The sequence below is a fragment of the Emydura macquarii genome, unplaced genomic scaffold (genome assembly GCF_026122565.2).
Source record: "Emydura macquarii macquarii isolate MOO-44397 ecotype Brisbane River unplaced genomic scaffold, CSIRO-AGI_Emac_v2 contig_480, whole genome shotgun sequence".
NCBI classification, from domain to species: domain Eukaryota; kingdom Metazoa; phylum Chordata; order Testudines; family Chelidae; genus Emydura; species Emydura macquarii.
Window position 1 is genome coordinate 12,859,737 of NW_027130617.1, and position 24,455 is coordinate 12,884,191.

The window sequence follows — 24,455 nt, forward strand, 5'->3', positions numbered from 1 at the left end:
CTCCAGCATTCAATATGAGGGAAGACTCTGGAGTGGTAAGTTGGTTTGGACCTAACTGTTATTTCTCATTAAAGGTTAGGTTTTGGCTAGTGCTGCACAAATGCATACAGCAAAGAAGAGAGTGGAAAAGCCCACCTCCATGTTGCCTCTGTACAGGGGCTGTTCACAGTCAGTCTCCTTGTGCTCTTTGAGGTCATCAATCGCTGAAGGCTAGTGCTGAAAACAGTGCTAACCTCTTTGAAATGGGTACATAAAAGTCCCTTTTACCTCTGTAGCAGACAAGAGAGCTGACTCAATGCAAAGTGAGGGTGGGAAGAAACGCACTGATTATGCTCAATAAAAGGGTGTAACAGCTCTACACAGTGCTTCAGTGAGCGTATTGTGCTTGAGTCTGGGTTTGCAATCTATTTCATAATTGTGCATGTGTGACCCAGACAGTGTATATAATACTATATGTTCGAAATCAATTATACAGAAAGACATAGAGATAGCTTCTTATGGAATATCTGCATAAACTAAAAGATTTGTGTTCATATCTTTTGCATAGGCAAATGCACTAAAGGCAGACCACCTGTCAAAGTCAGTAGAAGCTGTACACGCCCACCTGCAATGCCAGATTCAAAAGAAGGAGGCTGAGAATTGTCAGTTGAAAGCAAAAACACAGGTTACTACTAATTTTCCTTTGGGTTTAATCTTAGTTCATTGGTAAATTAATGAAAGCATATTGGAGCCAGAAGGCCATTTTTAATTAGAAGTTGTCAGTCAAATCCTAAAATGACACTTGCTATGATTAAATTAAATCCTGTATATAGAGTTAAAATTAGAATAAAAAAATTCCAAACCAGTAAAAATAATGGAAATATATATTTCTTGAGAGCCACTTGGACAATGTGTTCTTAATTACAAGTGAGTTTTACGAATATTCAGAACTTACACTCTAGATAGTCATAGAACGATGTAAAAAGTATCCAAAAATAAGGCTATTATTCTGCAAACATTTACACATGCTTAACTTTAAGCACATAAGGAGTCTCACTGAAACAGTGCAATTATTCACATTCTTAAAGTAAATATGTATGGAAATGTTTGCAGGATCAGGACCTAATAAAGGAACATATATGCAGTGCTAACAACCAGAATCAGGAGCTGTCAGTGTTGTCAGACAGCAAGGGAGTGATCAGGTGGCTGAGAGGGAGGGGACAGACTGTGGCCACAGGTTCTCTAGGAGTATTTGAAATTTGCAAGGAATGTGAAATTTAACACTGAGCAGAGGAGTTGACTTAAAAGTAGACTATCCCTATTAACTTTTATCTTCTCAAATTTGCCTGATATCGTTACTATCAACCTGCGGGTTAGTTGTTTATCACTCAATACTGAAAGAAAAATCTCTATTAATAAAAAGAAACCTCTGTTCACTTTCCCCAGTTTAGACTGAAAAAAGAAAAAAAGGCTGTTCACTCTTACTGAACAGTGTTGTAAAAATGGTCTCTGCTGCACACTTTCAATGAGCTAAACTTCAGGCAGAACTGTTATTGCTGAAAATGTAACTACCAAGCTTGGTCTTTGATTTAAACTCATCCTTGTTGTACACTAAGGGTATGTCTACACTAGAAACCCAAGTTAACCTATATTAGGTTGACTTACAGCCACTGCAGCAATATCCACACTACCCTCATTGGGTCAGTGGTGCATGTCCTCACCAGGAGCCCTTCCACACACCTAAAAGGGGTAGTGTGGGGAGTCCTGGCAGGCTGATTACCCCCACACACACACTTCCTGTACCCTGCTGGTAGTCGGGCGGAGGGAAGCCATCCAGGGTTTCTTGCTGTGGCTCCCAGCTGGGAGCGGGGTCCAGCTTTCCAGCTCTCCTGGGGAGCGGGGTACAGCTGGGTTCTAGCTGCCTAGGTTTCAACAGCCAATGTAAGGGATGCAGTATCTATACAGATGCTGCGTTGCTCTAATTACACTGACATAAGCCTTACGCCTCTTGTGGAGGTGGAGTTGTTTATGTCTGTGTAGCAGGACACTTACGTCGGTGAGAGGAAGGCTTGTAGTGTAGACACTGATATAATTAGGTCAACTTAAGCTGCCTTACATCGACCCAACTGTGTAGTGTAGACCAGCCCTAAATAATGACTATGACATTGAGTAAATGTGTTAGCAGTATTTTATTTGCCCTTATTAAAGACGAGCTAATTTTGTTTGGCTCTTTATGGTCTCTGTTGTGCATATTCTACATTCTGGATAATATGATTGAAATTAGCTACTTCGTTTACTACATGTAGTATTGTTCTCTGAACACAGAATTATGGCTAGCAGACTCTAAACAAAACAGCTGAATAAACAGACTTTGTGCAGAGTTTTTTGCAGGGGGAAAGTGAGATGAAATTCTACCCAATTGCCAATGGAGCACCGATGGGAGAGGCCACTTCTACAAACCATGGTCTGTAGCAGCTCACATAGGTGCTCTGCCATCTCCCATCATATGCGGGGGGGAAGTTTGGCCAGTTGGTCTGCATAGTTAATTAAAAATCCCTAAAATAAAATCTCTTACAGGAGAACAGTAGAGCAGCATATCATTTTCATTTCATTTTAACAGAACCTCCAAGTAATTGTTACTCGGAGTTGCTCCAAATCTGTTGTAACTAGCCAGATATTAAATCTTTTAAATGAACTTAAAGAAATTAGAGAAAATAATACAAGATTGTAATGTAACTTTAAAGAGCAGGGAGTGTTTTTATATAGTCTGAGGAAAGCAGAGTTTTTTAGTAAAACTAAGCATTGTATGTGTATTAGCGGAACATATCAGAAAAATCTGTTGAAATCATCTTACATGTGTAATTTGGGCTTTTTGGCTGAATGGTCACTCACAAAGCCCCTAGAACATTAGGCGTTGAAAGCCATGATATGTGACATTGCAAAGGTATCTTGCCTAGATTAATAATGCTTGGATTTTACCTAAGACTCTGATGTTTGGGATATTAATGATCTCCTTACAGATACCGTACAGACAGATATGCAGAGTTTTTGTGTTTAGACTTACTAGAATCTTACTCAACTACAAAGATCAAGTAAATTGATAGAATTAATTAATTTCTATAATTAACTTATTAACAGTGATTATATCTGTTTCTTGATGGATAAGTTGTTCTGATAGTGCCTACAAACCTTTGTAATGATGTATTTACACTTAAGAAAATGGGAATGAAAATGACTTTAAAACAGTATCACCACAGAAGTTTCAGAGCAATGCCAAATACTAATATTGTATATATATAGTATTTGCCATTAGGAAGACAATATTTGGAAATTAAAAATAGGGTTAAGTATTTTTTTCTTTTTTTAAGTTTGCAGACTACTCATTTTTCTCCTCTAACACTTTTACTCGAGAACATGAAATTAATTATATGCATTAAGTGTACATATTTCATGTTTTGGTCTGAAGGATATTGTTTTTTGTACTTCTGCATAGTGTAATTATTAGAATTCTCTCAAAAAATTTATTTAATGGTATATTTTAAAAAATAAGCTGATCTTTGCATAAAGATTCAGTGAGAGTAGACAGCCATCTAGGCTGAGGTTTTCAAAGGAGTCTAGGGTAAGTAAGTGCCCATATCCCATTGAAAGTCAGCTGATATCCTGACAAAGCCTTAGGACAGCTTAAATGTTTTCTGCACATTATGAAATGAGTTCCAAGATTAAATTTATCTAAGGCTATGTTCAGAATGAGGGCAGCAAAATCGCCGCCGCCAGATCGATCTTTCTTGATCGATTGAGCGGTCAGTGAGACCTGCTCAATCGATGAGGAAGTCGACTGAGTAAGTCCACCCCCTCAACTAGCGAAGCGCTGAGCCGACCGGAGTTGACTGAGCCAGTGAGAACAGTGTGCAGAAGGGAAGCAGAGCAGTCGATGTCAGTTACGCAAACTACTCTGCATAGTTTGTGTAACTCCCATCGACTGCCGCCGAATCACGCGGTAAGTGTGAACCAGCCCTCAGTCTTTGAAAAGGACATCGCTTCCTGCGACACAGGACTGTCAAGTCGTAGTGTGATAGTGACATCTTGTGGTGATACATGGGGAATACAAGTATTATTCCTTTATATTTCTTAAACTGTTGATATAAACAACAAGGTGGGTGAGATAATATCTTTGATGAATTTATAAGCAATAGATTGACAAATCAAAACCTTCTATATTTCTCTAAATTTTCTTCATTCATTGAAGGCATTATCTCCCAAGTCACAGTTCATAACAATCAAACACAAAAACAAATACAAGTCGCTTCATTTCACATTTACATTTGAATTTTCTTTTGATATTTCTCTTTCAATAAGTAGGATTGTTTCCCTTTTTTTTGGTTCCCAACAGCTGGGACCATCTTCCATATGGAAAAGCACTTTGCTTATTGTAACTACACAGAATGTTATATAGATCAAAGATAAATTTTTGGAGTCTTGGTCAGTGCTACAACCTCCCGCTGATAGACATCCGTTCCACATACAGAATGTGGGCATTTTATAGCTATTGGTGAATAGCATCATGAACATAAAAAAATCAGTACAGATGATCAAGTAAATGGCATGTCATTCTAGCTCCATATATGTCTGGAACACACATTAGGAAGGATGCAAGGCCCAAGCTTGAATGGAAGGGCACTATACCTGTTTTTTATTCATGCTACATTTAGTCATGTCTGCCTTTTAAACTATTTTAAAATGACCTGAAAGAATTTTATATAGATTGGTATGTATAGCTGACATGTTTACAACTTTGTTGCATGATGGAAAAATTGTTGATAATATCAATGTGGATTTAAGATTGTCCATCCAGAAACAGTTGTATGCTGGTAGCTTGCTGATGCCATGAATGAGCTACCGTCCTAAAGACCACTGTGTTTGGGCCCTCTTTAAAGCAGGCTTTAAGGATTCATCTGATTGGTGTCTTCACTGAATGTCAGTTTACCATGTTTTAAGCTCTTTGATGTGATTTGCCTCTAGCATCCTTATTTAAATAAAAAAGTGGTATGACGGGGAACAAACATAAATTTCATACGATAGTAATGATAGTATTCTCCAGACTGTGGTAGACATTGAGATACTACATTGTTTGGCATTGCTTAAATATCTAGATAGAAACAATAACAGTATAAATATTTTGTAATGATAATGTCTTAAACTCCACTTATATGTAAAAACCCAATTTCATTATGTATGTGTGTGTACATGTAAATATATAGATGATATATCCAAAAAATCTACATTAAAAGAAAATAACATTATTAAGGTTGAAAAGTCAAGCTCTGGGAAGCTACGAAATGTGTTTAGGTAGGATGACAGTCTTTATTAAGTACATGATCACATACAATTTTTTTCTACAGGATCCCTGCCTTATTCAGTGACTGGATAGTTTTATTTGGTATTTCTTTTTATCATTCTCATTCAGTTATGGACCCAGGCCTTACTTAACAATTTTCTTTTCAATGCAGAGTTTGGATGATGTACATTAATTTCCTCCTGGGTGTTTCTATGGTACTCACACTGAAGGATCCCAGTGTTTCACAGTCATTAATGGATTTATCTTCACAACACCCCATGAGATCAAGTGCTGATATTATCCCCATTTTACAGCTCAGGAACTGAGGCAAAGCCAAAACTGATTAAAGTCAAAATTGTCAAAAGTGTAATTTTGGGTGTCCAATCTGAAATATATAGGGCCTGATTTTTCAGAGTATTTAGCATTTTTATAGCATTTTATATGTTCTGAGCACAGCTCCAGTTGAGTTCAGTTATAGTTGTGAGAGCTCAGCACTTCTACAAATCTAGCCTTAAGTCTCTCACTTTGGGCACGTAGAAAACAATGAACACATAGTTAGTAACACCCATGAAAAATCTGGTTCAAGTGACTTGCCCAGCCTCGCACAGGAACTGTGTTGCAGAGGCAGAGAGAGAATCTGGTTCTCTAGGGCAACATTCATCTTCCTCAACCTTGAAACCATGCTTTCTCTTCTTGCAATCTTCTGCCTCATTCACTGTATACCTTCCAACTTCTGCAACAAATGATGCAGATATGCTGTAGATAACTGTCTCCTTTTGCTACACAGCCCTGATTCATCCGCAGATCAGGTACATCCCGACCACTGAATGAGGTAGGGGTCCTCTGGAAAAAAAAATAGCATGTGATCATGTAATTAAAGACTGTACTATAATGCATACACATAAGGCAGTGTTAGTCTTGCAGTCAAAAGTTAGGAAACACTATGTTCTTTTAATGTTCTTTAAATGTAATTTCCTACTTTTTCTAAAACAAACTGCAAAAGCAGAGTTTCTGTCATGTGGAGCTATATTGATTGCCAGCTTGGGTCATAGGTTTTAGACCTTTACATCCACAGCACAGGCCTGTACCATTTGAGCTAATGTAGTAACTGATAGAAGTAATAGGTGGTTATCCTCTGTGTGGGTCAGCCTAGAGGAAGATGAAACACACACTTTTTCAGTGGTCTTCACAGCTGTTTTCTGACAACAGAAGAATATAGTGACTAAGGACTTTTCAGTTCAATTCCAGGTTCTGGAAGGGTGTATTTTCTCAAAGTAGTAGACCCTTGTGCCCCTGTGACGCCAATCTGTTCATGTCCTCCTCTGCTGCTGCCATCCTAAGCTCCTCACTGACTCCTGTCCCTTTCCCCTTCTGTTTTCCCATCCCCATGTCATTCCCCCACCACTAGGTTCCTTCCCTATCCTCTGATTTATATGCCCTTCTTTCTCCGTGTCTCTCCATCTCCATTTCTTACTACTCAGTGGATAGAAATACTGGGTGCACAGCCCCTGCTCTCACCTTGTGCATGTATTTGAGATGCAGGAAGCCTAATGCAGGTGGTGTGGAAGTCTACTCAAAATCTGCCCCATTATATTCAGAGTATGTCATTCATTTTTGCTTAATTATGCTACAGACTCTGGAAAAGAAAATACATGAGTGGAAGTTTCAAATTGGTGAACACAAGCACCAAATTTTATCTGTAAAGGAAACAAATGAGCAAAAGAAGAAAGCTTTGAAAAAAGCAACCAGAGCCCAGAAACAAAGAGCTGAATATTTTGAAGCATCTGTTGAAAATTTAACTTCCAAAATTAGAAAGAGGGTAAGTGGCTGTGTTGATCTAATCAAATGTTTAAAATAATCAAGTGTTGTTTAAAATAATAAGTGCAATCAAACATTAAGACTGCATCATCATTAGAGAACAGAAATGACTGACTGCATACTGAACTCTGGTACCTTTTAATCCATTTCACTTTAGAGAAGGGTAATTAAAATCAGTGATATAAAAATGATTGCTAGATTATACTCGGACTTTTGGAAGGGATCATCATGATCATCTAGTCTTCATTTTGTCAGTTTAGTGAATGACTTGGACCATGTGGTTGTGCACTTTGTAATTGTGCTCTAGGGGGTCTGATCTCCCTTCAGTACATTATATGCTAGTTAATGCTAATGGGAGTCATGCACATTAATCCATAAACATTGTGAAGCTTTTCCCCTTATATGCGCAGTTGGGCCCCGATCCTGCACTTTGAGCTGTGAGGCTAAACATTGAAGTTAATGGGGTTCTGCATGGGCACAAGTGTCCATTCACACAGATCAGATTGCAAATCTGGGGTCTTGATGTCTTAGTTCTCTTAAATTCTCAGCCATTGTCTTTTTTTAAAATGAATCCAGCAGGCAACGTGTCTTGCAGATGCTCAGATTTCTTTTTGTAAGCTGTATGCTGTAACTTTTGTAAAGCTTTGCAAATGAAGTTAGAACCCTCTCATTCAGCTTTTGCTTGAACCTGTTGAGGGCCTCTTCTTGCTGGCTGCTTTTTTTTTCCCTCCCCCCGTCCAATGTTTAGAAATTTCAGAAGGCCCGGAGGATCAGAACTTTTCTAAGTGATCTTTCTGGAATTGGCAGATTACAATTCTAAATGAAATCCGTTGGCCCATTAGAGTACATTTAAAACTTGGTCTACTTTCATTGCATTTCCCAACAGATGGGGAATATGCTTTCATCATAATATTTCATAGCATGTTACACTGTTTTACACATACAATGCGGTTGCCAAGTTGCTATATCAGAATCTGATTAAATTTGCTTTGTTTCTTCTTAATATACCTTCAGACTATACTATCTTAGTTTTCTCATGATGACAATCATTTGTATTGCACCTTTTAATTAATTAATTCAATTAATTGAATTGCCATTTGTCTAACTTCTAAAATTTCAGTTTGTTTTGTGTGTTATAGTACAATAGGAAAATAAAGAGAAAGTAAGTTTTAAGAGGAAACTTTTCAAAGCATTTCATTTTGATGGGATGTGTGTGGCTAAATCCTCTTCACTGCTTTGAAAAGCTCAATTTAACTGCCATTATATAAACCTCAAAATCCATTCTTTCTTCTTTTGTGTTTTGAAACTATGTTAGCTATTATTTCTTTTTCATAATATTTTGGTGTTGTGACTTAATTTCATTTTGACATTTATTTTGATCTCTTGTTTGAAAATGTCATTCTTATTTGTCAGAGATTATTACAGTAAAAAACCCTTTGTTTTTAAGAAAGCATTTTAACTCAGATCTTGAAGTCTTGCTGTAGTCTGCAGCTAGAAAACACTCTGAATGCTTAACTGTGATTCAGTTCTAGGGACTCATCATTCTGTATTTCACGTTTATTTAACGTATTTAAATTACCTCATTAAAAAAAATATTTTAATTCCTCTTTGTGAGATTGCAAGCTTAAGTTTACATTATTTTATACTACTGAGGTGCGACTTAAGGTTGCTTTAAATTAAAATACCTTTTGTATTTGGGAAACTGTGCAAAATTAAAAAGCAGTTCTTATGTTACATGATCTGTATTTTGTATATTCTCCAGGAAATCAAATTGTCTGAAGTACTTTCAGCTTCCAGTGTCTGGAAAAATCATCATGAGAAGGCTGTAGAAGAAAAGACTGGGTTAGAAGTTCAAACTGAAACTCTGAAGAAGTAAGTTAAACTGCTGAAACTTTTTGCAAATTAATAAGTAATAACATATTGCCATAGTCTCATTGCTACAGTCACAAAACACAACACCAGGAAAAGTTACTAGGACCACTAATTATTGCAAAGATAAACCAGTCTATTACTTTCATAGACATGTTTTTACTATTTAAAATTCCAGGTAGAATTTAATACTTGGAAATTGGTGCTCAGAATTAGATATTTCAACTATGGAACATATCTAAGCATTATAGCCTTTGTCTCATCACACAACTTCCATTATAACTAAAGAGTAACCCATACTTACCAAGGAGTATATTTTGTCCCCTACATCATTTCTGACGAGGGGTGCTTACAGTGCTTGACACTGGGAACCCCTCACCTGCCAGCAGTGGCTGCTGTTACAGCCTATTGAGCTGCTGTAACCTCTGCTTGGGTTACACCCCTAAGGGGAAAATAGCCAAAAGATCTGAGTAGTAACTGATACAACCAGGATTCTCCTCTCCAGCCCCACTATCAGACCTTGCCTCCACAGCACAAGGACTTCCCTGCATAGGCTCCTGGCCTTCTACTCCAGACTCACTACAGCAGAATTGTACCAGTTAGTTCCACTACAGACTGAGCCTTCTGTAAGTGAAGGAGAGAGTAGGATTTGCCCCCAAATGCAAACATGTATGCCATTGTTCATAACCTTTTATTCCCTGTAATCACAAACAAAACAGAACTCCCTAAAATCTTAAAATATACATATAAAAAGGGTGAATAACTAAAAACTGCCTTTTTTCTTGGCATATGGTAAGAAATATCCTTACACATTTTTATGGTTTGAACTACAGTTCATATTTACAATAGGTTTGTGATAAATCCATAAAATAAGACTAATGGATGCTGCCTATACATTTTAGTTGGTTTTCATGCAGATTGTTTGTTTTGTCAAATAGCTCTTTAAGGAGGAATGCTCACATGTTTGTAAGGGCCAAAATTAAGTTTATGGGGTTTGGTTTTTTACATTTCAGAAAACCTAATTTTCATGGAAAGTTTTCTCAGAATTTTTTTAATTTCAAAGAAAAAGTTTCTTTGCTTGGCATTAAGCATTGCAACAAAAACTCTGGCACTATGCCAGTGACTGAGCATCAAAAATCAAAATTGTCTGTGAACAGAAGCAAACCTGATGATTGTAGTGCAAATAATAAATTGGTATGAATGGTGAAAAGTAAAGTAGAATCTGTTTACTTTTAATAGTTGAAGGTAAGTAATTTTTTTTAATATGGCTTTTAATTTGACAGTCCCTTTTTAAATTCTGCATCATAATGTCTTGGACTGTAAATATACATCATCTAATATTTGCATTGGAAGAATGCCTGTGCATTCCATCTAATCAGTTTATTTACAATTGTTCTAACCCCATTTCACATCCTTTAACCTTATTACATCATTTATTGGAAATGCTGAAGAATTTCCAACTTCTCTACTTGTTGCTCATTTGTGGTGTGTAAATTGTGGAGTTACTTTAATAAAAACAAAAAACCCTCACCAACTTTTTAATAGCAGCTAAAGAAACATAATATACAAATTAAATTAATAAAAGTACTATATAGTAGTTGCTACAGAAGTTCTTCCTTTCTTTAATAAAGACAGATTACAAACCTTTTGGAGGAGCTGAAAAAAATACAAGATCATGGAAGAAATTCAAGTGAAGAAATACATGGAAAGCTTAATTCTATCAACTCTGAAAATGCAAATATTCATCTTGAAAATGCAAAATTAAAGGTTGGCTACTATATCATTTCATTGTTCATTAAGAGAATAACTCCGTATACCTGATGTATTTTAAAATAAAAAGTAACTAGATTTAATTCAATGTTTGTTATTACTATACATTTTTAATATCTTGAGGCCTCCTTTAATATACAATGCACTTATACAATGCCTTCCATCCAAGGATCCCAAAGAACGTTACAGGCATTAATGAAGACCCCTGTGCAGTAGGTATTATCATCCCCATTTTGAATTTTGTGAAAATGAGATGGAATAGGTCTTTGATCTCCCAGTCCTGTACCTTAACCACAATACCTTCTGTCCTTTTCATTATCATTTTCTATACAATTACTTAACTAACAATTACCCTGTTTAACTTGAAATAAAGTTTTACTAAAATTCCAAACATGGGAACTCAGTTTTCTTTTAATAACTAGTTTCCAATTAACTTAGGGAGGTTTCAAACTTAGTTGGGACAATTTAATAGTCTCTCTAGGACTTTGCTTTCCTGGTTTTCCTCCTATGTATCCTACTGCTTTTTTTCTGTGGCTCATATTCTTGATCCTGGATATCTCCACTGTGGCTTTTTCCTGTAAAGCAAAGGTTTACACACTCAAAAAGCAATCACTGAGGTTTGGGGGTGGCCACCTTTCAGCCCACTCCTCGAAAGATGATATTCACAATTATTATTATTATTTAATTGTTAATTGCATCAAAAGATGCCTAGTTAATATTTCATCTGTTCTACAAGTACTGCAATCCAATTTTTAACAAGAAAGCTTCTTTACCATTCAAGTCATTTTATTGTTGCATACATAGTTCAAATGGCATCTGACTTTCTGTGTGAAATTCCTAACAGTAAGTCTAGTTAAAAACAAGATTTATTAAGAGTGAAGAGAGAAGATCAGCTCAGAACAAAATAAACAGTATACATAATATCTGGTCTATATTTTAGCTGCAATAAATGTTTTAAAAAACCTAAACATGTTTAGAAAGTACTTTTTCCTTTTGTCCCCCTAGCCTTGCTGGGTATGCCTGTACTTGGAGTTGGAAGTAGGGGTGTGATTCTCAGCTCAAGGAGGAGTACTCATCTAGCTCTAATCAAGCTACTGTGCTAAAACTAGAGTGTATCCATGAGCAGTGGAAGGCCTACCTACCCCAAGTACGTTCCCATCCAAGATGCGGGGCCGCAAGCCCACCCCACTTCTTGAGCTGTCACAGCTAAACTCTGTTTTTAGCATGGTAGCTTGATCACAACTAGTGTGAGAATGTCTCTTCGAGTTGGGAATCACACTCCCCGTTTGAAGAGTAGTAATACACTGAGAGTCACATCCTCTGGTTTCAATACCTCCCTGTTTCCCGTGCAGATCCCCATACTTTCATGTTGAAAGTGGTCACAGACCATAAAGATGTTGCAGAGCTCATCATCACATCAGACATGCCAGTCAAGTTTACATAGGCAATTCAACAATGTATTGTTTGATCAGGTGTACTATCTGGGGGATGTGTAATAGTCTTTGCTCTCTGCACGGTAACTATTGTCCCCTATACTCTTTAATTACCAACAGACCTTCTAATTTGGGAAATATTTCCAAAATCTCCTTTTTCAAAACCAGTCATGTCAAATGCCTCTTTGATTTTGCCTGCATCTTAGTCAGCCAGAGAATCAAGATGATTGGATCTTGGTTTGCCCTAAATAGAGGAGTTAGACTCTCACACTCAGTCTGTCTTTAAAATGATAGGATTTATATCTTTTGTGTAGTATTTTTACTCTGGATCAAATATGAATGAAAACTCATTAAATCTGTCAATTTATCACAGTTACTTACTATGCAAAATAACAGAATGTAATCATGTACAATTAAATACTAGTAGTTTAATTGCTAGTCAGATAATATTGCTGATTGTGCTTTGATTTTATAATTTTCCACTATCAGAAAAAAGGTATATTGCCTATTATAAAGAATAAAAATTGTATTCTTGTATATTTTAATCTAGGCTTTACTTGCTGCTTTGGAAGACAAAACTGTTTCTGTTGAAGCTGAGCTCTTAGACCTGCAAGAAGAAGTAAAGCAGCAGGAAAACCTTGCTGAACAATATAAAACTCAGGTGACTAATGGACCTAGAAGGCTTAACTATCAGTTTTATTTCTGTAAGCAGTTTTGAGATAATGATGAGGATCTTATTTGAGAGACAAGGTGATTGAGGTAACATCTTTATTGGACCATCTTCTGTTGGTGAGGGAGACGTGCTTGCGAGTTACATAGAGCTCTTCCTCAGGTCTCAAGAGAATCACAGCTAAATATGAGGTCAAACAGATAGTTTAGCATAAGTAAGTAGCACATATTCTAAGGCAGCAGTTCTCAACCAGGGTTCAGGGGCCACGAGCCAGTTTCAGGGGGCTCAGAGACCTGTGGCTGAAGCCCTGAGCCCTGGTGTCCCCATGGGGCTGAAAATGAGAGCAGAGCCACTGGGTGTCCCAAGCCCCAGCGCTCCCCTTGGGGCCAGAGCCCTGTCACCCTCTGAAGGGCTAAAGCTGGAGCCATGGGGTTGAAGCCCGGAACCAAGGCATCCACGTGGGGCTGAAACTGGAAGTGGAGCTGCAGGGGGCCCTGAGTCTCAGCACTCCACACGGGGTCTGACCCCCAGCAGGGCTGAAGCTGGGAGCAGAGCCGTGGGAAGCCCTGAACCCCTCAGTGCTCCCTGCAGGGCTAAAGCCCCAAGTCCTGGTGTTCCATCCTGAAACAGATCTTTCCTGAACCCCCTCTTCTGGCCTCCAAACTCATCAGAAACAAGAACTCACCAGACCAGGACATCTGGCAACATCTGTGGGACTAGTGAGGTAGCACTAGAGTAATGTTTTGGCAATCTGTTTATATGGCATTATGGACATTTTGTCTCCATGTTAGGGAAATACCAGTGAAGCCCATATTTTACAAATAAATCTGTTTTAAGTTTCTTAGCAATCCCTTTGTAGTATGTGGCTTTGTTTACAGAGAGGAAATTTTAGCATGATGAATCAGATGTTTTATAGAATTCTGCTGTAGTGTAAGGGCACACTTGTTTAACATCCTTGACTCATCGTATTTTGAACTTACAGACCAAGCAACAGTTTTATTACAAACTCTAAACCCTGCCAGCAGGCCTAGAGTATGGAGCAAAGAGCTACAATGAAACCTTTAGCCTGCTGTAAGAGAAAAGAGGTAGTTCCTTAGTACATCCAACTTTAAGTAGTTAGTAAGGTGCAAGCCAATGGCTGGGCAGATTTAAGAAGTAGAATGCCATTAGCTGGCACCTACTGTTTGGTGAGGGAGGGCATGAGACAATCTGACTGCCCCCAAAACAGCTGCAGCTTGTTCTCCATGGTTGATAATAAGTCATTATATTACCAGTTAATTTGGCATTTTATATTCAGAGTTGCCCTTTCAAAATATTTGCCGTGAAGAGAGAGTCTGTCACACTGCAGCAAATTTGAAAAAAGAAAACATTAATACAAATGCCATTCCCTAATGCCAGGAACCTTACAGTTGCCTCACTGCTTCTCTTGATTACACTTGTTCCAGAATAAGAAGTTTCTCCCTCTGAGCCCATCTTGTATGAAACGCATATAAGGATAATGGGTTTACATTTAAATATTCTGCAATGTGAAAGCTCTTTTTAACTGAAATAGTATTTCTCTCTGTTAAATCTATTACAAGCATTTGAAACACTATAGTAATTTTTTCAGAGACAGAATTTTCCATTCTGCAATAAGATCTTATCTAACCAAATCTAAATCGTGTTAAAATTAATGGTGAATATGTGTTATACCCACAAGAAACAGAAATTCAGTTACTGCTATCTAAATAAAAAGGGTGTACAGTTTGTTCATTTTAAAGGTGGTGGTCCATCGACTTCAGCAGGAGCTTTGGGGTACTCTGCACCCTAGAAAACCATACCACATATTTAGGTGCCCAAATAAGTATTTAGGAGCCCAAATTTATGCACAGTTTTGTAAATCTTGGCCTTGACCATTAAGAATCAGTCCCACTCACACTGAAGTCAGTGGGAGCCTATCCAGTGATCTTAATGGGAGTTGCATCAGGCCCTTACTAAATAACAGGCCACATTCATTACACCAAGACTGAATTTGATTCCATGTGTCTTAAAGTGATGAGCACCTTTGGAATTTGGATACATGGAAAGATGATCTCTTGAAATGGCTAAATAAATTCATATTTATATCTTTGTAACTTAATGAATTTGGCCTTTGGCCCCAACAAAGCCTTTGAAATGGAAGACATAGGTGCTTGTAAATCATGTTATTTAACTACTGGTTGCCTTTTAATTTCCGTATGAAATAAAGTAACTTGAACTTTAAACTGCAGTGAGCCTCAAGTGCCTGTGTACACTCAAGTGAATTGTTTCAGAGCTTGTGGGATTTTTCATGATAAGCAAGAGGCTTTTGTTTGAAGTATGTGTGTCTTAACATGAATATGTTAATACTATTTGGGCTTTGTTAGATGAGTTTTAATTGCAGGACAGAAAATCTTCCTCAAAAAAAAATGCTTCAGGTAATGCTTGAGACCCTCATCTGAAAAGTAATTTGGTCTTGTGTGAGTCCCAGAAGACTACATGTGCTATTTACAGATTTGGCTGACTTCGTCAGGTTAACCTAATATCCAAGAACAAGGAAGGAAAACTGCAATTGTTGCAGTTAGGGGATGATGCAAGGGGGTTACGGTGAATGAGTCAGATGTCAGTCAAATAGTGTAGAGTCATAGTTTCTGCCTCTGCAAAGAGGTAAATTTTGGGGCAACATAAAGTCAAAATTGGCTTTCTGTATCTGTCTGAGTACTGTACATGGCTTGGAATAGGGAAGTCTCCAGAGGTGCTCAGCAGTCTGGGTGCTATTCAGTGGTTCTGCTGCCTACTCCATTGTGAAGGCAGTGGTGAGTAGGATAGAAAAAATAAGTAAGTAAGTGCAGGTAATGACAGTACAACTTGGGGGGGGGAAGATAGCATTTAAAAAAATGAAAGGCCGTTGCTTGACATAAATGCTTCCAGCTTTAAGGAATGATGGAGTATCATTTGCATATACATGTAAAATATATTGTGTCCTAGGTACAAAAATTACAAACAGAAGCAGAAGTACTGAAAGCCAGATATGAAAAAGTGCTAAACGAAAAAAAAATAATAACAGAAGCTAAAGATTTAGAGAGAAATGAGGTAAGTAGACCACTTTAAAAAACTGTATAACATGGTTTCATGGTATTCTGTAGCACAATGAACCTCAAGCTGTAGCCTGGGAACTACTTGCTGATGGTTGTAAGGTGCTGGCTTTATTGTTTTCCAAGTACTAAATTACATAAATAGATGCCAAAAATACATTAATACTTCACTAACATTACTTTTCTCTGTAAGCAATTGCTGTAATCACCACAGAGTGAGAATTACAGAACAGGAGAGGAAATCATTCCCAGGACAGTGACTAGGGAGGAGGTGGCCCATAAGACACTCTCAATTAAGGTGTGATCCGCACTATAACAATTTGAGAACCCGCTATAGAATGTTCAGATTGACTGATTTGTTTGTTTGTTTGTTTTTTTGAATACCAATCAATGGTCTAGACTAGAGTACCCGCTCCCACAAGAAAATCTGTGGAAGCTGGACAGGTAAAAAGGAAATTACTGTAATCCTACAAATTCTTCCTTTTGGCTGGGGGATCAACATTCCCAACTATGCAGATACTATGGTTGTTCTACATACATCAGTGGTATCTATTGGAGACTATTTACACAGAGGCACTGCTTCTTCACTCTGTTTCCTGGCTTACTGTGGCTGTCCCCTGGTTCTCTGTTAGAACCCTTCTGCACTTCAGTTTCTGAATTAATGCAGTTGGGATAATCCTTTACCTGACTAACTCTGACTTCATATAACTTAATTGCTATATATTTGTGTATTTCCTTTATGGTAAATATTGTTGCCTGTTTTTTTACTGAGACACAGGTGTTGGTTCACCTGGAGGGCACAATGGTTCTATAGATTAGGCCAGAGGCTCACAGTGAGAAGTACTAAATTTTCATTCTGATCCTGAAACTAACTTGCTGTGTGACTTGAGCAAGTCACATACTGTTCAAAGCTTCATTGTAGAATGGGGATATGGCATTTGCTCATCTCATAACTAAATAATATTTATAAAAATTGTTGTATGTAGCTATTGGGGCTGATTTACCACTGCCTTCTCAAAATTACACTATAATCCTCATGTTCAAAATGTCTCATATAAGAAGCTTTTAGAGCTCTCGCATTCCTTACTGTGGAAAAATAGTGTCATGCAGTGCCACAATACATCAAAATTTTAGGAATGAAAAATGTATACAATAAACTGTTGAAAAATTTCACATTACTTTTCATGAACATTTAATTACATTTCCAGTTTCCCTGAGCCCTAACTAAAATACAGGGCTGGAGGGATGAGTTTGTTCCATAATGTTCGTTCTGTTTTTCATGGTTATAGGAGGAATAATGTTATACAAAAATGTGTGTAAAATTTTATATATATTATTATTGTAAACCTATGGAAATCTTTTGAAGATGTTAACAATTAATTTATGGTTTTGGCACATACCTTTTTCCCCCTAATGCTACCATGCAGGTGAGGGGCCAGATGCAGACTCACTTAAAGGAGTTGGAACATGTTCGTGACTTACTGAAAGTAGCTGAAGAGGGGCTGCAGGAGTATCAGGAAAATCTGCTGTCCTACAAAAGGCGCTATGCAGACAAATCCAAAACCGTTAGGGAGCTGCAGGTTCAGGTGCTTAGAGCATAACCATTTAAAGTATCTAAACTATGTTAAAGTAAGTCTTGGGAGTAGTTTTGCCAGCTGAAGGCATCCATGTCAATGTTCTCTCTTCCACAAACTTGCTTAATAGAACAAAAGTGCAGTGCAGTGATTGTGATGCTCTTGTGATATGTTCTGCTTGCATTTTTCTGTATCTTTAGAGAGATGAAATTGTAGCTTCAGTACTTAACTGAAAATTTGTATTATTTACCTTTGCATTTAGATTTTAGAGCTTTCTAATAAGTGAAACCTCTTCCCTTTTGAATAATTAGGTATATTAAACATGAATCCCCAGTTGAATCCCAGAAAGTCTTGTTAGCATACTGTCCAGTTCTAAAGGATACACTTATATCTAATGGAGCAATTAGAACCTCTGGATCTTTTCATTTAATGAAAATACTCTATTTTTAAAAAATGATATTGTAATGCCTAATTTATAAGTTGGGCAAAATATGTTCAAGGAAATAGCTATAAATCATAAAATTCAAAGCAGTAAATTATATTCTGTTTTTTTTAAATATACGAAAAGCTTACTTCAGACTTCTAAAAAAGAAGTAACTTTTAATTTTTAATCACTCTTATTTGCAATACCTCTAAGAGCCTGAACAGGTTTTTCTTGCTATTTTTTATTTAAATTTCATTTTTCAAAGATTGTTTTTCTCTATGTTCAGAATGAAAACTTACATAGTTTTTTAAAAAAAAACAAATATATGTGACAGGCCAAATATCTTTTTTGTGGACTAGAATAATTGGTGACAGCAGAGTTCTGGAAAGTGTTTTGAATAAATGGGGAAGACCAGAAAGGGTCTCCTAACACTTTTTGACAGGTAGTCAGTGGCAAAACTTCCCGTGACATCATTAGAAACAGAATGAGGTCCAATGTGCTATTTTTATGATCCCTATAAAAATACTAGCTCTGGATTTTGTGCTAAGATTTCTTGCCAAGATCATCTTTATAGATATCGGACCAGATTCTGCTCTCATTTAAACCTGTCTGAGGCCTCAATTCAAGAAAGCACTTCATCATATCCTTAATTTTAAGTAAGACCTGTTCATTTCATTGAGAATTCAGTATGTGCTTAAAGTTAAACTCATGCTTTCCTGTATAGGGAGACTGTCCTCAATTGAGGCCTAAATGAAGAGGAACTCTGTCAGTTCTCCAGGTTTTCATTATGTACTTGAGATCAGAATCTAATCACTAATTTGTTAGCAAGACATTTAAATTGAAATAATCAGTACTTTTCTTCTATTATATCTAACTATAGTCTAGTATATATGTTTGCAAAGTGTATTGCTCTTTTCAAAATAAATGTTTTGGTGCTTTACTGAAATCCATCAGCCCCCACTCCTAAGCTGCTCCTGCATAACAACATTTCTACATGTAGGAAAATGGTAAGGAAACAAATATCATCAAGCTTCCAAGAACTTCTTATATACTGTGAGGATAAAAGAATTTTAAAATGGACAAAAAAGCTTATGAGCCAAATTTTGCACTGATTTAAACCTGCCCAACTCTACTAAATGCATTAGGTTGCAGGGGTGTAAGCCAGTGTGCAACTTGGACCTAAGTTTATGCCTTAACAAGTCTTTAGCTTATATTATAGTTTGCTATTTAGTTGTATTTTATTTGCTTCAAATGTAGGTCAAATACTGCTTGCCATGATGAAGTAGACCCAATGATTTTAATAGGACAGCTTGCATAAGGCAAGCTTGATTTGGCTTATAATGTCCTGCACAAAGCTCCATTAAATAGAATCGAATCATCGTTTTCACAGATGGATGACAACAACAGGTTCTTGCGAAACTATTCTTTTGAAGAGGAAAACTGTAACATTCAGAAGAAATACGAATATCTTAAAAGGTAAATGTGATATCTGACTACTACTCAATTTTACATTTTTCTCCTCACAATCAAATTTCATGTATGTATCTGTTTTGTATAAAGACAGTTCAAAAAGATGGACATACAAAATGAAGAACTTGCAAGTCAGCTGGAAAACCAAGAAGAGAATCTTCAACTCAGTAAATTGCAGCTTAAAGAGAAATTAGCAGAATATGATGCTTTAGCCAGACAGTTGGAGGCTGCTTTGGAAGAAGGAAGAAAAAAGGTATCCAGGGTCTAATATGTTTCTAAATTTGATTTCAGTTTTCCCCATTTTTAAATAAAGAAAAACTTGGAAAAGAACAAGGAGCTTGAGGAGGTGTGATGTCCAGACAAATCAAGAAAGGTAGATCATTCCATACATACAGGACTGTGTGGAAATATAGGTCAATGGGAGTTTTGACTGAATAAATAATAAGAATTTTCGATTTCCTGGCCCTATTGAAGTTGATGGCAAAACTCCCATTGACTTTAATGGGGCCAAGATTTTGTCTTTCATCTTTACACAAAGAATGTCTTTCCTTCAAACCACATAAAGAGCTTCAGTCACCCAATATTTAAACCTGCAGAAGTGACAGAATTTCTGATCAAAAGTTTCAGCTTGCCTTTTTTCATTTTCTTTTCCCTTTTGAAATAGGCAGCCCACAAGGACTTTGATACTGAGCCTTTCTAATTTTGCAAAAGGACTTTCCACATTTAAAATTTACAAGTTTTTATGTAGCCATGAACAGAAAGGAAAGATTTAAGCAATAAACAAATAGGCAAAGAAGTGTAGGACCTTAGAACACAAGTAATTACTGCAGTACAATCTGAAATATATATCTGAAGTGATAATGTCCCCCTTAAATTAACTACAAGTAAAATAGACTGTACAATTTTATGATTGTTCTTATATTCTAGTAATATTGACTGATTTTGACTGTCAGTTCAGGACAGATTCACAGATGAGTCATCAAATTTTTTTCCATTATTCATTCCTATAGTATTTTCCTATGATACAACTTATTTCATTTTAAATCAGAATGTATCCTGTGTATGCGCAAGATGATTGATAATTAGTGGGGACTAGAAGGAGGATTATGAGAGACAAATATGGAAGAGATGATCAGTGGTATGAAATAGTTTAAAATAATTATTTGTTGTTTTGGGCTTCAAATGCAGGTGTAGATGTAATGATAGAACAAAAATCTGTATAATTACCATTACAGGAGTCTGAAGAGGTGGAAAAAATGTTGTCCAAGGAGCAAGCCCTTCAAACAAAAATATTGGCTCTTGAAACCGAATTAAGAGAAAGACGAGAGGAACAAAAGCGACTTGTCTGCAAATTAAACAGTGTGAGTATCTATCATTTTACTGACATTGATCATAAACTGCTTAGCTATGTTAATCACTACGTACACTAAAGTGTTTTAAATAGATGAATATATTTCTAAATTAATTTGTACATAGTTTGGGGCACAGAGTCAGTTAACATAATTCAGTTAACATAAAGCTATCAGAAAGACTGCATATTTTGTGCATAGAATTACAGATGACTGGTTAAGAAAAGATCTCCAGGATACCTAATCCATTGTCCTACATTAGTGCAGGAAGTCTATTGTGCTAAGATCCCTTATTAAGCCCAAATTGCCACTTGGGCTGGGCCTTATTCTAAAGGCTCACGCAAACACAAACAAATGGGTAACAGGTCCATACCTACTTAGTGAAGTGGATAATGTTTTTCTGAGCTGGTAAAAGAATCTGATCCTACCAGGAATCTATGCCAACATTTTCAATCATTGGTGCTTAAGTTAGGCACCCATATCCTTAAATAGGAATCTAAATAAGTGCCCTAATTTTCAAAGGTTTCAAGCATTTGCAGATCCTAGAGCTGTCACGTTGATACTTACCTTCTTGAACTGGGGCCCTGCTGATAGGGAATTGTTCACTTGGCACCTTTTGAAAATCAGGCTACCTTCATAGATGCCAAAGTATGAATTTTCAAACAATCTAGGGATTTCAGCACATTTTCCATTAATGAAAGGCATGTCTAAATCCTCTAGTCTTTAAAAATTGGATCCTAGATGCTTAATTTTAGGTATTCAAAATACCTAGATTGGCCCTAGATTTCATGGCATCAGGCTAGTGACAACAGTACTCAAAGAGGTACAGAAGGTTTCAGAGACCGGGGGCTTTATTCTGACCCTGTAGTGCTGTAAATCAGGTTTAACTTAACTGCAGTCTGTAGTTACAGATATAAAACTGGTGTCAAATCAGAATTGGGCGTCTGATCTCCTTCCATTTAGGTCTATTTCAGACAAATGTTTAGAGCAAACATTTTACTACAACAAGCAGAATGGATTGTCTTGTCTCCTCCCCCCCCCCCCCCCCCCCCCCCCCACCACCACCACCACCACCACCACCACCACCACTCAGTAAACTTGCAGATTGAATTGGACTGTGTCTAATTAATCATATTTCATAAGTGTTTTGCTTAGAAAGAAAATATTCTCTCTGACCGATTAATTTGCAAGGTAGACTTGCAAGTAACCTTTGGTCAGGGAATGGGGACGAAGCTCTCCTGAAAGAGATGTTCCTTATATCTGAGAAGAATGTTGTTGGTATGGTGTTTTCTGCCAACAGCCACATAAACACCACAAAGGTAATGAAATGTTTTCCCCTTAATTTTAAAAACAACAACAACAAAAAGTTAATTTTTCTCTCCGATCCTTCATAAGATGTATGAAAATTACATGAATCTTCATAGACTTTTGGGGGAGATGAATTCCTGCTAAATTGAAGGTGGCATATGGTCAAAAGGAGCTCTGGCTACACCTGATTATCTAGAGGCAGAGGTCCTTTTTACATTCTGAACTGGCCTTTTTCTTCTTCTAGCATGAACTCTGATTTAAGATTCACAGGAAATTTTATTTAACCCCCCTAGAAGATTGGAGGGGGAAAAGGATGGCATAGGTCTCCCTAGCATCACAGAATCGTTTTGATTTCTCTTTATTTATAAAAAATTTTTAAAAAATTGACAAGGGATAGAAATAATACAATAAGGATGGAAAGGGTCATTGCTGACAAAGATAAGCAGTATTGCAGAGACAATTTATTTATTGTGCTACTTTGGATATTTCTGTGACATTTGTTAGAGGTTTCCAAGTTTGAGACAGAGACCGTGGTTGGCTTTTTTGTTTGCTCTCTGTTCATCCTTGTGTAGTCAGTGAATTTTTGTTATTGAACTACCATGTAAATATTTTTGATACATCTTTCCAATTTGTCATGTTTCCATGGGCAACTTTTATAAAGAAGTATAGCAATGTGTGACTATACCAACAGTTAAAACTGTTGACTGGAGGGGGAGTCTATATAGTTTTTAAATGAGGATGGTAACTTACCTGTGGAGTTGTGACTAACAAGTATCCCTCCATATCAGCCTGACACGCAATTTGTATCCCTATATTTTAATGGTTTTCATGAGCATGCAGGTTGCACAACAATTTTTTTTCTATTTTATTCAAAATAGAAGCTCCTGGAGCATTCTGATTCCAATTTTATGTTGTATTAGTATTATTCATCTTGTACTCCTGAGGGAAATCTGCACCAAAAAAATAAAAATTCTGCAAAATTTTACATATTTTATTTGTCAGTAAATAAATGTGGAGACTCCAGCAGTGGGAAGCACAGGCCAATGGCTGCCCGGAGGTGGGAGATCACCTTGTAGCTCCTCCCCACCTTGCCCCTGGACATGGGCTCGGCAGTGAGGGTGCTCCCGACCCTGACACAGCACAAATTCCAGGCCTGCCCCAGAAACACCCCAGGGCCCTGCCCCTCCACACCAGGCACACCAAGATAGCGGGACAGAGTCTCGCACACATGCCCAGCTCTGGTCCCCAATCCAGATGTGGGGCAAGCAGGCCAAGGGTGGAGGTGCTTAATGTAAGGGGGGGCAATTTGGGTGTGGGTGGCGTGGTGGGAGGTTCTGGGTGCAGAAGGAATGGGACTCTGCAGGGGGTCCCGGTGAAGATGGAGGGGCTCAGTGGGATGTGGATCTAGGTGCTGGGGGAGCGGGGCTTGGTGGGATGGAGGTCTGGGCACAGCTGATTGTGGCTCTGTGAAATGGGGATCCTGGTGTGGAGGGCTCATCAGAGGGGTCCAGGTGCAAGGGGGTGGGGGGTGTTGGGGTGGGGGTTCAAGTGCGGGGATCTCAGGAGGGTTTATCTGGGTGCAGGAGTAGAGGTCAAGGCTTAGTGGCAGAGTCTGGGTGCAAGGAGATTCCCAGATGCAGGGGGTGAGGCTCGGCAGGCTGGGAGCTCAGATACAGGCAGTTCTGGGTGCAGGAGTTGGGTGGATGGGGGAGCAGCTCCCCGTACAGTGACCCCTCCTCTCATAGCTGAAATGGGGGGAATGCAGAGCTTTCTCCAGCTGAGGGAGGTTTCTTGGGGGGTGGGTGTGACCCAGCCCCGGCTGCTCCTTGCAGGGGAAGAGGAAGTCCTCTTCTCCCTAGCCCCAAGCCGTGCCAGAACTAGGAGTGGAGCCCAGTATAGGGTAGAAGCCACCAGCCAGGATGTCCCCAGCCCTGCTATTCCTCCCCCTCCCCCCGCCGACCTCCCACGCACAAAATGACAAACCTGCACTGCTAGGGAGAGGTGTGTGACTACTTTTGTGGCTTCCCTTTGCTTCTCCATCAGAAGTCATTTTTCTGTGGGGAAGCAAAGAAATCTGGGGGGGACATGAATAATCTTGACTCTTCATTGGCTGATGATCTCTCCCTGAGTTGCTGGATCCTTGAGAGTTTAAGGTTTTACCTATGTAAGCTGCTAATCCTGATGGCGTCTGTCATGGCTATAGGATGAGCTAAGCCTTGGACCCCTTTTAATGCAGTTGTGTAGCTACGAGTGGGCCTGGGTGGTCCATGGCCCACCCACTTTGAAAGCAGGCCCAACCAATAAGATTTTAAGCAATATATCCCACGTTTTTATCAGCCTCTGTTTTGCTTGTGACACAAGGCT

General features: G+C 38.0%; 1 protein-coding gene across 6 annotated transcripts in view; it reads left to right on the forward strand.

The window, feature by feature from the left end:
• ODF2L (outer dense fiber of sperm tails 2 like) overlaps positions 1-24,455 on the forward strand; it is a 41,822-nt gene that overhangs the window by 12,127 nt on the left and 5,240 nt on the right. For 4 of the 6 annotated variants that reach the window (XM_067538536.1, XM_067538530.1, XM_067538531.1 and 1 more), the window contains 10 exons: positions 548-664; positions 6,948-7,133; positions 8,895-9,004; positions 10,633-10,768; positions 12,755-12,865; positions 15,860-15,964; positions 17,394-17,552; positions 19,355-19,440; positions 19,525-19,687; positions 20,670-20,795. In XM_067538536.1, coding sequence (XP_067394637.1) covers positions 548-664; positions 6,948-7,133; positions 8,895-9,004; positions 10,633-10,768; positions 12,755-12,865; positions 15,860-15,964; positions 17,394-17,552; positions 19,355-19,440; positions 19,525-19,687; positions 20,670-20,795 — 1,299 coding nt within the window. Of the gene's footprint in view, positions 1-547; positions 665-6,947; positions 7,134-8,894; positions 9,005-10,632; positions 10,769-12,754; positions 12,866-15,859; positions 15,965-17,393; positions 17,553-19,354; positions 19,441-19,524; positions 19,688-20,482; positions 20,620-20,669; positions 20,796-24,455 lie in introns of those variants that run through there. The other 2 variants (XM_067538533.1, XM_067538532.1) reach the window with 2 other exon arrangements.